This window comes from Pristiophorus japonicus, chromosome 26 (assembly GCF_044704955.1).
Source record: "Pristiophorus japonicus isolate sPriJap1 chromosome 26, sPriJap1.hap1, whole genome shotgun sequence".
Lineage (NCBI taxonomy): Eukaryota > Metazoa > Chordata > Chondrichthyes > Pristiophoridae > Pristiophorus > Pristiophorus japonicus.
Genome location: NC_092002.1, coordinates 6151754 through 6166046, shown reverse-complemented (window position 1 = coordinate 6166046; position 14293 = coordinate 6151754). Strand labels below are relative to the sequence as shown.

General features: G+C 55.2%; 1 protein-coding gene across 1 annotated transcript in view; it reads left to right on the top strand.

Moving 5' to 3' along the window:
* The first annotated feature begins 532 nt into the window (after nt 1–532).
* Nucleotides 533–14293, top strand: part of LOC139239026 (uncharacterized) — a 44654-nt gene continuing 30893 nt past the window's right edge. The window contains exon 1 of the mRNA XM_070867529.1: nt 533–620. Coding sequence (XP_070723630.1) covers nt 578–620 — 43 coding nt within the window. The 5' untranslated portion in view covers nt 533–577. The remainder of the gene's footprint in view (nt 621–14293) is intronic.

The following is a 14293-nucleotide window of genomic DNA, read 5'->3' as shown; positions in this document are numbered from 1 at the left end:
TCAGCCATGATCTTATTGAATGGCGGTGCAGGCTCAAAGGGCCGAATGGCCTGCTCCTGCACCTATTTTCTATGTTTCTATGTTTCTATATTCAAGAGGGAGTTAGATGTGGCCCTTACGGCTAAAGGGATCAAGGGGTATGGAGAGAAAGCAGGAAAGGGGTACTGGGGTGAATGGATCATATTGAATGATGGTGCAGGCTCGAAGGGCCGAATGGCCTACTCCTGCACCTATTTTCTATGTTTCTATGTTTGATTGTGGCTGGAATGGATTTGGGTTTTGCTTTTGGCCGGTGATCCAGTCCGGGTTTTGGGCCCCCCTGTGTAGCTCCGACCCGTGTTGTGCCGGGTACTCCGCTCCGGGTTTCCCGCAGCGCGCTGGCGAACGGGGCTGCCGACGCGCGTCACTCGGCCGGGTCACGTGCTGGGGTTTCCCCTCCTCTCGCGCGGCGCCGCCCCCCTGGGGCTCTCGGCCAATCAGCGCGCGAGCGCCGGGCTGGGAATTTCCAGCGCTGCAACAAAAAAAAGAGAAACTGAAATAAACAGAGCGGCGCGGTACAGCAGCAGCAGCAGCAACAATGCGGGGCAAGGAGCAGCTCCCGGAGCCCGGGAGTCACACAGGTGGGTCAGCACTACCCCACACCCCGCCTCTGCACCCCTGTCTGCCCCACCCCGTCTCTGTACCCCTGTCTGGCCTCCACCCCCACACCCCGCCTCTGTACCCCTGTCTGTCCCCACCCCGCCTCTGTACCCCTGTCTGTCCCCACCCCGCCTCTGTACCCCTGTCTGTCCCCACCCCGCCTCTGTACCCCTGTCTGTCACCCACCCACCCACCCACACCCCGCCTCTGCACCCCTGTCTGTCCCCACCCCGCCTCTGCACCCCTGTCTGGCCTCCACCCCCACCCCCACCCCCACCGCCTGCTTTTGCACCCCTGTCTGCCCCACCCCGCCTCTGCACCCCTGTCTGTCCCCACCCCGCCTCTGCACCCACCCCACCCCACCCCGCCTCTGTACCCCTGTCTGGCCTCCACCCCCACCCCCACCCCCACAGCCTGCTTCTGCACCCCTGTCTGCCCCACCCCACCCCGCCTCTGTACCCCTGTCTGTCACCCACCCACACCCCGCCTCTGTACCCCTGTCTGTCACCCACCCACCCACCCACACCCCGCCTCTGTACCCCTGTCTGTCACCCACCCACACCCCGCCTCTGTACCCCTGTCTGGCCTCCACCCCCACAGCCTGCTTCTGCACCCCTGTCTGTCACCCACCCACCCACACCCCGCCTCTGCACCCCTGTCTGTCCCCACCCCGCCTCTGCACCCACCCCACCCCGCCTCTGTACCCCTGTCTGTCACCCACCCACACCCCGCCTCTGTACCCCTGTCTGTCACCCACCCACACCCCGCCTCTGTACCCCTGTCTGGCCTCCACCCCCACAGCCTGCTTCTGCACCCCTGTCTGTCCCCCACACCACACCCCGCCCCGCCTCTGTACCCCTGTCTGTCACCCACACCACACCCTGCCTCTGTACCCCTGTCTGTCACCCACACCACACCCCACCTCTGTACCCCTGTCTGTCACCCACCCACACCCCGCCTCTGTACCCCTGTCTGTCACCCACACTCTGCCTCTGTACCCCCTGTCTGTCACCCACATCCCACCACTGTACCCCTGTCTGTCACCCACACACACCCCCACACCCCACCTCTGTACCCCCTGTCTGTCACCCACCCACACCCCACCTCTGTACCCCTGTCTGTCACCCACCCACACCCCGCCTCTGTACCCCTGTCTGTCACCCACACCACACCCCGCCCCACCACTGTACCCCTGTCTGTCACCCACACACACCCCCACACCCCACCTCTGTACCCCTGTCTGTCACCCACACACACCCCCACACCCCACCTCTGTACCCCTGTCTGTCACCCACACCCTGCCTCTGTACCCCTGTCTGTCACCCACACCACACCCCACCTCTGTACCCCTGTCTGTCACCCACACCACACCCCACCTCTGTACCCCGGTCTGTCACCCACACCCTGCCTCTGTACCCCTGTCTGTCACCCACATCCCACCACTGTACCCCTGTCTGTCACCCACACACATCCCCACACCCCACCACTGTACCCCCTGTCTGTCGGCCCCCCCCTCCCCCACCCCACCACTGTACCCCCTGTCTGTCGGCCCCACACCCCACCTCTGTACCCCCTGTCTGTCACCCTCACCCTGCCTCTGTACCCCCTGTCTGTTTCCCCACCCCACCCGTCTGTCTGTGTGTCCCTCCCACCCCTGTGACTCTCTGTGTCCCCCACCCCTGCGTCTGTCCATCTGTATCCCCCACCGCACAGGTGGGTCTCGCACTCACCAGCCCCCACCGTCTGCCTGTCACCCCCACCCCGTGACTGCCTGTCCCTCATTCTCCCACCCTTGCAACTATCTGGCTGTGTGCCCCCATCCCTGTGATTGTCTGTCCGCGTCCCCCTCTCCTATGTCTGTCTGACTCAAACATCCCTTCCTCTGCAACCACCCCCCCACCGAGGCGGGTGAGTTTGATGTTTGTGTTGCCGTTCGATGCGTCGCCTTGTACCCAGCGATGAGACTCTGGTGTTGGTCCTTCCCAACTGGATCTTGACTCTCTCCATCCCTCTGGCTGCCACCTCCCACTTGTTCTGGTGGGGCTGGAATGCGAGTATGAGTTGAGTCCTGGGCTACTCAGTGGAGAGTCTGCGGTATGGGTGTCAGGGGGGGTGGGTGAGCTTGCAAACCCATTTACAGGCACCAAGCTGAATTTTTGCAGCCTTTTAGAGAGTGCGATGCTGCAGAGGCAGCGGGACTAGAATATAAATCCAACTTCCTTCCCCAGAGAGCGGTGAGAATGTGGAACTCGCTGCCACAGGGAGTGGTTGAGGCGAATAGTATCGATGCATTTAAAGGGAGGCTGGATCAAGGCACAAGGCAAGAAAGGAATAGAAGGATATGGAATGGGAGGAGGCTGATGCGGAGCACAAACGCCCTGTGGGGTCGAATGGCCTGTTTCTGTGCTGTACACTCGATTTATAATAGGTGGCACTTTTAATCACAAATATAATGATACTAGTCAAACCTGCAGAGTCAACTTTATGTCAGCCTCCCTGGATTTTGGGGAACTGATACCTGAGTGACGCATCTGGCCTGACTCCCAGGAGCCGATGGGAGGGACATAGAAACGTAGAAAATAGGAGTGGTTGTAGGCCATTCGACCCTTCGAGTCTGCACCGCCGTTCAATATCCATGAGGGTCCTGATGTTCCATGTTCCAGGTTCCGAACTTCATACTGATGAAGTGGAAGATGCCTGTGCGCGAGTTCTTTTAACGTGGGGTAGCCGCTGTACACCGGCAACCGCACGGGCTTAGCTGAGCAAGGTCTTGGTCCAGTGGCAAGGGAGGTCCAAGACAACTGGAGACCAGGCACAGCTCGATAAGCCTAATTGCCCACAGCGAAGTGTTGCCCACAAGCTCGGCGCAGGGTAGCGCCATTGATGGTAGATGGCCCGAGGCTAGGTTGGGGGGGACAGGCGTTAGGAAGGTGACTTCCAAAGTTTTTTTAAAAGTTAAAAGTTGATAAAGATTCCCAATTTATTTCAAGAGTTTCTAAAGGTTGTTAAGAAGTTTAAAAAAGTTTCTAAGAGTTGTTAAAAGTCTAAGATGTAAATCAATAATAGATTATAAAAGTTTCCCCAATTTAAAAAGTTTCTAAAAGTTGTTAAAAGTCAAAGATGTAGATTAATAATCGATATTTAATAGTATTTCGATTGAGAGTCTAAAATGTAAGCTATTCAATATGATAATGGCTGATCCTCTATCTCAACACCATATTCCTGCTTTTCCCCATACTCCTTGATGCCTTTTGTTTCTAGAAATTTATCTATCTCCCTCTGCGTGCAGTTTTGGTTTCCATATTTACGAAAGGGTATACTTGCTTTGGAGGCAGTTCAGAGAAGGTTCACTTGGTTGATCCTGGGGATGAGGGGTTTGACTTATGAGGAAAGGTTGAGGAGGTTGGGCCTCTACTCATTGGAATTCAGAAGAATGAAAGGTGATCTTCTAGAAACGTATAAGATTATGAGGGGGCTTGACAAGGTGGATGCAGAGAGGATGTTTCCACTGATGGGGGAGACTAGAACTAGAGGGCATTATCTTAGAATAAGGGGCCGCCCATTTAAAACAGAGATGAGGAGAAATTTCTTCTCAGAGGGTTGTAAATCTGTGGAATTCGCTGCCTCAGAGAGCTGTGGAAGCTGGGACATTGAATAAATTTAAGACCGAAATAGACAGTTTCTTGAGCAATGGGGGGGATGAGGTGTTATGGGGAGCGGGCAGGGAAGTGGAGCTGAGTCCAAGATCAGATCAGCCATGATCTTATTGAATGGCGGAGCAGGCTCGAGGGGCCTTATGGCCGACTCCTGCTCCTATTTCTTATGTTTTTATGTTCTTAAATATATTCAGTGACTTGGCCTCCACAGCTTTCTGGGGTAGAGAATTCCACAGGTTCACCACCCTCTCTCCTCATCTCGGCCCTAAATTTCCTACCTCGTATGCTGAGACTGTGACCCCTTGTTCATGTTGCTGCCATTGCATTCCTTGAGGCAGAGCGATGCTGCTAACTTGGCCTCTGCCTTGTTGGGTGCTGTTCTTGATGGGCAAATCGAGGGAACTGCTGCTACCTGTACATGGAATTTACTGCACAAAAAGCGGGTCATTTGGCCCAACAGGTCCATGCTAGGAATTTACACTCCTCCCATCCTATCTGCACTCCCTCAGCACTGCACTGGGAGTACCGCACTAGATTTTTGTGCTCAAGTCCCTGGAGTATGGACTCAAACCCACAACCTTCTGACTCCGAGGCGAGGGTGCTGCCCACTGAGCCACGGGCTGACATCTAGTCTCGACTGACACTTCAGTGCAGCACTGGGAGGAGGGGCTGTTAAGCTGACCACCCATTTGCCAGTTCGGCAGGATGTAAACATAAGAATTAGCAGCAGGAGTCAGCCATTCGGCCCCTCGAGACTGCTCCGCCATTCAATAAGATCACGGCTGATCTACCCCCAACCCCACCTGCCCGCACTAATCCCCATATCCCTTGGTTTCCTTAGTATCCAAAACTCTCTTAATCTGCATCTTGACCAGACTCAACAACTTAGCATCCTCGGCCCTCTGAAGCCAGTCAAGGGGCAGTTGTAACCAATGCAATTTTTTTTAGGGGGGGGGGGGGGCGCGCGGCGCGAGCGAGCCCTTTAACTGGCTGCACGGCCCGTTCAATTTTCCGCGGTTTTGTCCTGCGCGGGACCTCCACTCCGCTGCTCGGCCACACAGCTTAACTGGATCGCTGGTTGTAACTAACTGGCTCTATGTATTTATGTAAAAAAAGATTATTTTGCAAAATGAGACACTTAGAAAGTTGGCATCCGGACTGCGACGTTTGCCGCACGGTTGCTGGAGTGCGGGCTGAATGCAAGACTTTTTAATTGGTGTACTAACCGACCTCCCATGGCGTCGCTCACGCGTCGCCTCGAGGCTGCCGGTGTGGTGAGTGGTTGCTCCCTGCAGGCCTGTGCTTTAAGACCATTGCTCCACTGGGCAAAAACCAGGCGAATGCAGCAATTGGAGAGCAGTTGCAATGTTGTAAACCTCGGGCTGCAGATCAATGATGGATTTGTTTTTTTTTTAAGTTTGGTTTGCATCTGTCAGTGTCAGTGTGTGTGTCAGTGTGTGTGTCAGTGTGTGTGTCAGTGTGTGTGTGTCTATTTGTGACAGTGTCTGTGTGTGTGTCTATTTGTGACAGTGTCTGTGTCTGTGTGTGTGTCAGTGTGTGTGTCTATTTGTGACAGTGTCTGTGTGTCAGTGTCTGTGTCAGTGTGTGTGTATATTTGTGACAGTGTCTGTGTGTGTGTCTGTGTGTGTGTCTGTGTGTGTGTCTATTTGTGAGTGACAGTGTCAGTGTGTGTGTGTCAGTGTCAGTGTCAGTGTCAGTGTGTGTGTGTCAGTGTCTGTGTCAGTGACTGTGTGTCAGACTGGATGCAGAGAGGATGTTTCCACTGATGGAGACGAGAACTAGAGGGCATGATCTTAGAATAAGGGGTCGCAGCGGGAGCCATTGAGGCCTCGTGAATCTTATTGAATAGCAGAGCAGGCTCTCCTGCCCCCCTTGCTTCTATTTCTTCTGTCTGAAAGGGGAGGGGAGGGGAGGGCTGGCTGGCCTCCCACGCGCTACCCTACGTAAACTAGAGTTGATCCAAAACTCGGCTGCCTTTGTCCTAACTCGCACCGAGTCCCGCTCACCCATCACCCCCTGTGCTCGCTGACCTACATTGGCTCCCGGTTAAGCAACGCCTCGATTTCAAAATTCTGATCCTTGTTTACAAATCTTTCCATGGCCCTCGCCCCCTCCCTATCTCTGTAATCTCCTCCAGCCCCACAACCCCTCCCCTGGAGATATCTGCGCTCCTCTAATTCTGCCCTCCTGAGCATCCCTGATTATAATCGCTCAACCATTGGTGGCTGTGCCTTCTGTTGCCTGGGCCCCAAGCTCTGGAACTCCCTCCCTAAACCCCTCCGCCCCTCTCTCTCTCTTTCCTCCTTTTTAAGACGTTCCATAAAACCTACCTCTTTGACCAAGCTTTTGGTCACCTGCGTTAACTTCTACTTGTGTGGCTCGGTGTCAAATTTTTGTTGTCGTCTTATAACGCTCCTGTGAAGCGCGTGTCGTGACTGGCTTCGCTGTGACGGGCAGAGGTGTGAGGGGCATGGGCTGGAGGTTGTGAGGGGCAGGGGTGCTTATGGGGCAGGGTTTGAGGGGTGAGTGAGGGGTGGGGAGGGGGGTGAGTGAGGGTAGGCCGGGGGTGAGTAGGGGCAGGGGCTGAGGGGAAGGGCAGTGTGTGTGTATGTATTGGCTCATTGCAGTGGAGCCTGGTCTCCAGTCGTCCTGGTTAACCCTCGCCACTGGACCAAGACCTCGCTCTGTCAAGCCCCGTGTGGTGGCTGGTGTGCAACGGTCACCCCACGTAAAAAAAAAATCCACGCACAGGCATCTTCCACCGTTTAAAATGAGTTCATCAGTCATCTGAATGCTCATTTTTAGTGTGGAAGCAAATCCTCATTGCCCCCGAGGGATTGCCTGTGATGATGAACGGCCTTGGGACGTTTTGCTATGTTAAAGGCGCAAGTTGTTGATCAGATGCCAAGGAAATGAAGCTGTGTGAAGTATAATTGCGTGCGAAGAAATGCTGTTGCAGTATAAGCTGCAAGTGCCAATTCTCTCTCCTCTTCACTTCCTGGTGAACTGGGTCCCAGTTTGAACAAAACGCGGTGGCGATGGCGGAGCGCGTGTTTTGCAATTGTGGAGATTCAGTGTTTGTGAGCAAACTTGTTTGTCATCTTCACCCTTCTGAATTCTTGGTACTTTGCGGTCAAGCGACTGAACGCTCTCAAAAGCCGAGTTTGAGTCAGTCTCCCACTGTGTGGTAGGACCTGCCTCCTGCCGTTATTTTTAGACCGGGGAGAGCCTTTCGAGCACGCCGAGTGAGAAAGAGAGAGAGAGAAGATGACAGCATCTGTAATGTTCGTCAAACCTGATCCAAACCTTATTGCACTCCAGACCCCCTCATTCTCCAGTGTCAGCTGTGGCTCAGTGGGCAGCACTCTCTCTCACCTCTGAGTCAGAAGGTTGTGGGTTCGAGTCCCATTCCAGGGACTTGAGCACAAAAATCAAAGCAGATGCTCCCAGTGCAGTGCTGAGGGAGCGTCGCGCTGTCGGAGGGGCAGTGCTGAGGGAGCGCCGCGCTGTCGGAGGGGCAGTACTGAGGGAGCGCCGCACTGTCGGAGGGGCAGTGCTGAGGGAGTGCCGCACTGTCGGAGGGGCAGTACTGAGGGAGCGCCGCACTGTCGGAGGGGCAGTACTGAGGGAATGCCGCACTGTCAGAGGGGCGGTGCTGAGGGAGCGCCGCGCTGTCGGAGGGGCAGTGCTGAGGGAGCGCCGCACTGTCGGAGGGGCAGTGCTGAGGGAGCGCCACGCTGTCGGAGGGGCAGTGCTGAGGGAGCGCCGCGCTGTCGGAGGGGCAGTGCTGAGGGAGCGCCGCACTGTCGGAGGGGCAGTGCTGAGGGAGCGCCGCGCTGTCGGAGGGGCAGTGCTGAGGGAGCGCCGCGCTGTCGGAGGGGCAGTACTGAGGGAGCGCCGCGCTGTCGGAGGGGCAGTGCTGAGGGAGCGCCGCGCTGTCGGAGGGGCAGTACTGAGGGAGTGCCGCACTGTCGGAGGGGCAGTACTGAGGGAGTGCCGCACTGTCGGAGGGGCAGTGCTGAGGGAGCGCCGCACTGTCGGAGGGGCAGTGCTGAGGGAGCGCCGCACTGTCTGAGGGGCAGTACTGAGGGAATGCCGCACTGTCAGAGGGGCGGTGCTGAGGGAGTGTCGTGCCGCGCTGTTGGAGGTGCCATCTTTCGGATGAGACGTTAAACCGAGGCCCCGTCTGCCCTCTCAGGTGGACGTAAAAGATCCCACGGCCACTACATATCCAAAAAAACAGATTATCTGGCTCATTGTCACGTTGCTGTGTGTGGGAGCTTGCTGTGCGCAAATTGGCTGCCGCGTTTCCGACATTACAACAGTGACGAGACTCCAATAAGTGCTTCATTGGCTGTAAAGTGTAGTGAGACGTCCGGTGGCCGTGAAAGGCGCTATATAAATGCAAGTCTTTCCTTCTACTTTTAGCATTTCAAGCCTTGCGCGTGATGCATTTGCAGAGATGCCAAGCCTGCACAGTGGTACTATTTCATTGGACACATCATTTGTGTATTAGTGATAGAAAATATGAAGAGGAGGCGGAGAGGCTGTTTGGCTGGGCGGAACGGCTGAAGGTCGTGTGATGAAACCTTTGGGAGTACGTCCAAACATAGTTAGCAACTCGAGGTTTTCGCCCGAGTTAACTTTTTTATATTCTGGCTTCAAGACCAGCCTCTAGTATGTTTTTAGTTTCCTCTTCTCTCCTGAAGGCTTTGCCTCTTGCCAGCTGCACAACTACCAGCAGTCCCTGTCCATATTAAATGGCGGAGCAGGCTCGAGGGGCCGTATGGCCTACTCCTGCTATTTCTTATGTCCTTATGTGAACTATGCTCACTATGTTTGGACGTACTCCCAAAGGCGTCCCTGCAAGTGCATCACGCGCAAGGTTTGAAATGCTAAAAGTAGAAGGAAAGACTTGCATTTATATAGCGCCTTTCACTCAGAGAGTGTGTTGTGAACCTGTGGAATTCCCTACCGCAGAGAGTTGTTGAGGCCAGTTCGTTAGATATATTCAAGAGGGAGTTAGATATGGCCCCTTACGGCTAAAGGGATCAAGGGGTATGGAGAGAAAGCAGGAAAGGGGTACTGAAGTTGCATGATCAGCCATGATCATATTGAATGGTGGTGCAGGCTCGAAGGGCCGAATGGCCTACTCCTGCACCTATTTTCTATGTTTCTATGAATACTCTCAGGACCCCTTATTCTGAGACTGTGACCCCCTGGTTCTAGACTCTCCAGCCCGGAGAGAAAGAATCCCTCTCTCTCTCTCTCTCTCTCTCTCTCTCTCTCTCTCTCTCTCTCTCTCTCTCTCTCTCTCTCTCTCTACCCCTCTCTACCCTGTCAATCCCCCTCAGAATCTTGTGTTTCAATGAGATCGCCCCTCATTCTTCTAAACTCCAGAGAGTATAGGCTCCTCGTGGTACAACCCTCACATCCCAGGAATCAGTCTAGTATTGACAATCTAGAGTTAGCAGATACCAACACCCCAGGAATGTGGATTCCTGGTTGATGTAACATCCCCACAGCCACACACTCTCCTCCTTGAGATATGCAGGCTTTTTTGGATGAAAGAAAATTGCATCAGATACGTCTGCTTTAGCTCATCTGCTGCAGAAGCCCTCATCCGTGCCTTTGTTGCCTCTAGATTTGACTATTCCAACGCACTCCTGGCTGGCCTCCCACATTCTACCCCACGTAAACTCTTCCAAAACTCTGCTGCCCCGTGTCCTAACTCTCACCGAGTCCCGCTCACCCATCACCCCCTGTGCTCGCTGACCTCCACTTGCTCCCGGTTGAGCAACGCCTCGGTTTAAAAATTCTCCTAGTTTACAAATCCCTCCATGGCCCTCGCCCCCTCCCTATCTCTGTAACCTCCTCCAGCCCCACAACCCCCGAGATGTCTGCGCTCCTCCAATTCTGCCCTCTTGAGCATCCCTGATTATAATCGCTCAACCATCGGTGGCTGTGCCTCCCGAAATCTTCCCCCCGCCCCCCAAACCTCTCCGCCTCTCTCTCTCTCTCCTCCTTTTAGGATGCACAGTTGTCCTTTTTCATTGGATGCATCATTTGTGTATTAGTGTTCGAAAATAGGAAGAGAAAGAGGAGACGCAGAGGCTGTTTGGCTGGGCGGAGCGGCTGAAGGTCGTGTGATGAAACCTTTGGGAGTAGGTCCAAAACCAGCCATGAGTTTGCTTTTAGTTTCTCCTCTCCTGAAGGCCTTGCCTCTTGACAGCTGCACAACTACCAGCAGCCCCTGTCCAGTATTTATCCCTCAGCCAGCAGTCGCTTTATATATCAAAAAACAACCTGACGATCTGGTCATTGTCACGTTGCTGTCTGTGGGATCTTTCTGTGCGCAGACTAGCCTGCAATACAACAGTGCCTTGCGCTTCAAAATGAACTAATTGGCTGTAAAGCGCTTTGGGACGTCCTTTGGACGTGAAAGGACGTGAAAGAGTGAGACAGTACAAAAACAATAGGTACGCCACCCTGTCGGACTGTTAATCTGACTTCTTGAACCGCTGCAGTCCGTGTGGTGAAGGTGCTCCCACAGTGCTGTTGGGGAGGGGGTTCCAGGATTTTGACCCAGCGACGATGAAGGAACGGCCGATATATTTCCAAGTCGGGATGGTGTGTGACTGGGAGGGGAACGTGGAGGTGGTGGTGTTCCCATGCGCCTGCTGCCCTTGTCCTTCTAGGGGGTAGAGGCCGCGGGTTTGGGATTCTAGTCATTTATCACACTGCTGTGTGTGGGAGCTTGCTGTGCACAATTTGGCTGCTGCGTCTCCCACATTACAACAGCGACTACACTCCAAAAGTACTTCATTGGCTGTGAAGCACTTTGGGACGTCCGGTGGTTGTGAAAGGCGCTATATAAATGAAACACCCCCCCCTCCTCTTTCCTTCGCCCCCCCTCCTCTTTCCTTCGCCCCCCCCCTCCTCTTTCCTTCGCCCCCCCCTCCTCTTTCCTTCGCCCCCCCCTCCTCTTTCCTTCGCCCCCCCTCCTCTTTCCTTCGCCCCCCCTCCTCTTTCCTTCGCCCCCCCCTCCTCTTTCCTTCGCCCCCCCCTCCTCTTTCCTTCGCCCCCCCCCTCCTCTTTCCTTCGCCCCCCCCCTCCTCTTTCCTTCGCCCCCCCCCTCCTCTTTCCTTCGCCCCCCCCCCCCCCCTCACCTCTTACTCTCCCGCTTCCCCCTCCGACCACCATCGAGTGACTGCTGCTGTGTGTATTAGGAGATCGAGCATGGACTGGGATTAAACAGCTTTGCGTAGTGCGGATTCGGGGAGCAGGAGGGGGCAGAGTGACCTCCGGCGACCCCGAGTGACCTCCGGCGACCCCGAGTTGTGTTGTCATCTGTCGAGTTTATGAAGAACAGTGAGGTAATGCTGCCTGGCGCTGGGCCCTGTGTACAGCCCTGAGCTCTGTTGCCCGTGCTCAGCTTCCTCAGTAGTCGGACACCACTTGATGTCGCTTACTCTCTCCGCCCTTCTCTGTTCCAAGCCTGGGCCTGTTGCGATTTGGGCCTCAGTCTGCCCCACGAGGTTCCATCGCGTTTGGACGCATGCAGCAAGACCTGGTCGACACTCGGGCTTGGCCTGATCAGTGGCAAGTAACATTCGTGCCACACAAGTGCCAGGCAACGACCATCTCCAACAAGCGAGAGTCTAACCACATCTCCTTGATATTCAACGGCATTACCATCGCCCAATCCCCCACCACCAACATCCAGGGGGTCACCATTGACCAGAAACTTAACCAGACCAGCCACATAAATACTGTGGCAACACGAGCAGGTCAGAGGCTGGGTATTCTGCGGCGAGTGTCTCACCTCCTGACTCCCCAAAGCCTTTCCACCATCTACAAGACACAAGTCAGGAGTGTGATGGAACACTCCCCACTTGCCTGGATGAGTTGCAGCTCCAACAACACTCGAGAAGCTCGACACCATCCAGGACAAAGCAGCCGCTTTGATCGGCCCGCTACCCACCACCTTCAACACTCACTCCCTCCACCACCGGCGCCCCCTGGCTGCAGTGTGCACCGTCTACAAGATGCACCGCGGCAACTCGCCAAGGCTTCTTCGGCAGCACCTCCCAAACCCGCGACCTCTACCCCCTAGAAGGACAAGGGCAGCAGGCGCATGGGAACACCACCACCTCCATGTTCCCCTCCCAGTCACACACCATCCCGACTTGGAAATATATCGGCCGTTCCTTCATCGTCGCTGAGTCAAAATCCTGGAACTCCCTCCCTAACAGCACTGTGTGGGAGCACCTTCACCACACGGGACTGCAACGGTTCAAGAAGGCGGCTCACCTCCACCTTCCCAAGGGGCAATTAGAGACTGCCTCGTCAGCGATGTGCACAAAATAAAAGTCGTATTATGATGACATTGTATCGTTTAGTTCTGAACCAGGAAAGTAGTTGCTTGTAGCTGCTGGAGGCAGTTCAGAGACGGTTCACTCGGTTGATCCCTGAGATGAGGGGGTTGTCTTATGAGGCAAGGTTGAGCAGGTTGGGCCTGTACTCATTGGAGTTTAGAAGAATGAGAGGGGATCTTATTGAAATGTAGAAGATAATAAGGGGGCGGGACAGGGTAGATGCAGAGAGAATGTTTCTCCCCCCCCCCCCCCCCCCCCCCCCCCCGTGGGGGAATCTAGAACTAGGGGGCATAGTTTCAGAATAAGGGGTTGCCCATTTAAGACGGAGGTGAGGAGGAATTTCTTCTCTGAGGGGGGTGAATCTGTGGAATTCTCTGCCCCAGAGAGCTGTGGGGGCTGGGTCACTGAATATATTTAAGGTAGAAATAGACAGATTTTTGAGCGATAAGGGAGTCAAGGGTTATGGGGAGCGGGCGGGGAAGTGGAGCTGAGTCCAAGATCAGATCAGCCGTGATCTCATTGAATGGCGGAGCGGGCTCGAGGGGCCGAATGGCCGACACCTGCCCCTATTTCTTACGTTGTTAAACAACTTCTCCTGAATTCGCAGTAGCGGGGCAGGAAGCTAGCCTGATGATCCAGCCAGAAATGTACGTTACAGCACTTCCTCTTTTTGGGGGATGTGTGGGGGAAAATCTTGCTCGTAGATCTCTTCCGAGCTGACCACCAGGCAGGAAAAGTTCCTGTAACGGAGGGTGGGGAGGAGAGGGGAATTATTGGTACTGTGTTGGCCGTGTGCGTGCGCATGTGTGTGGGGGAGACTACTTGACGTCTGGTGTGGGCCGCAGTCCTTTTCCCGAGTTTCTCTTCCTGTTCCAGCGGACTTTTTTTTTCATTATAATAAGGGATCCGCAAACCCAGTGTGTTCAGTTGCTGCTGGAGCTCGGGGGCCGTGTGGGGTACGGAGCAGTTCGCCGGAGCATGAGTCGAAGTTGCTTCCTGTTTGCCTCTGCTTTAATAAGGTTCCATGTTCGTTTCAAGTGCTTGTGGTCGGAGGCTTTGCTTCCTCTGCTCATGTGGACTGACCGATCTGTCTCTGCCCGCATCTGTGCGTCTCTCTGTGCCCGCTTCTCTCTGTACGTCTGTGCCCTTGGCTCTCTGTGCCCGCGTCTCTCTGTGCCCGCGTCTGTCTGTGCGCCTGTCTGTGCCCGCGTCTGTCTGTGCACCTGTCTGTGCCCGCGTGTCTCTGTACGTTTGTGCCCGTGTCTCTCTGTGCCCGTGTCTCTCTGTGCGTCTCTCTGTGCCCGCGCCTCTCTGTGCCCACGTCTCTCTGTGCGCCTGTCTGTGCCCGCGTCTGTCTGTGCACCTGTCTGTGCCCACGTGTCTCTGTACGTCTGTGCCCGTGTCTCTCTGTGCCCGCGTCTGTCTGTGCCCGCTTCTCTCTGTGCGTCTGTCTGTGCCCGCTTCTCTCTGTGCGTCTGTCTGTGCCCGCGTCTCTCTGTACGTCTGTGCCCGCGTCTGTCTGTGCACCTGTCTGTGCCCGCGTGTCTCTGTACGTCTGTGCCCGCGTCTCTCTGTGCCCGCTTCTCTCTGTGCGTCTGT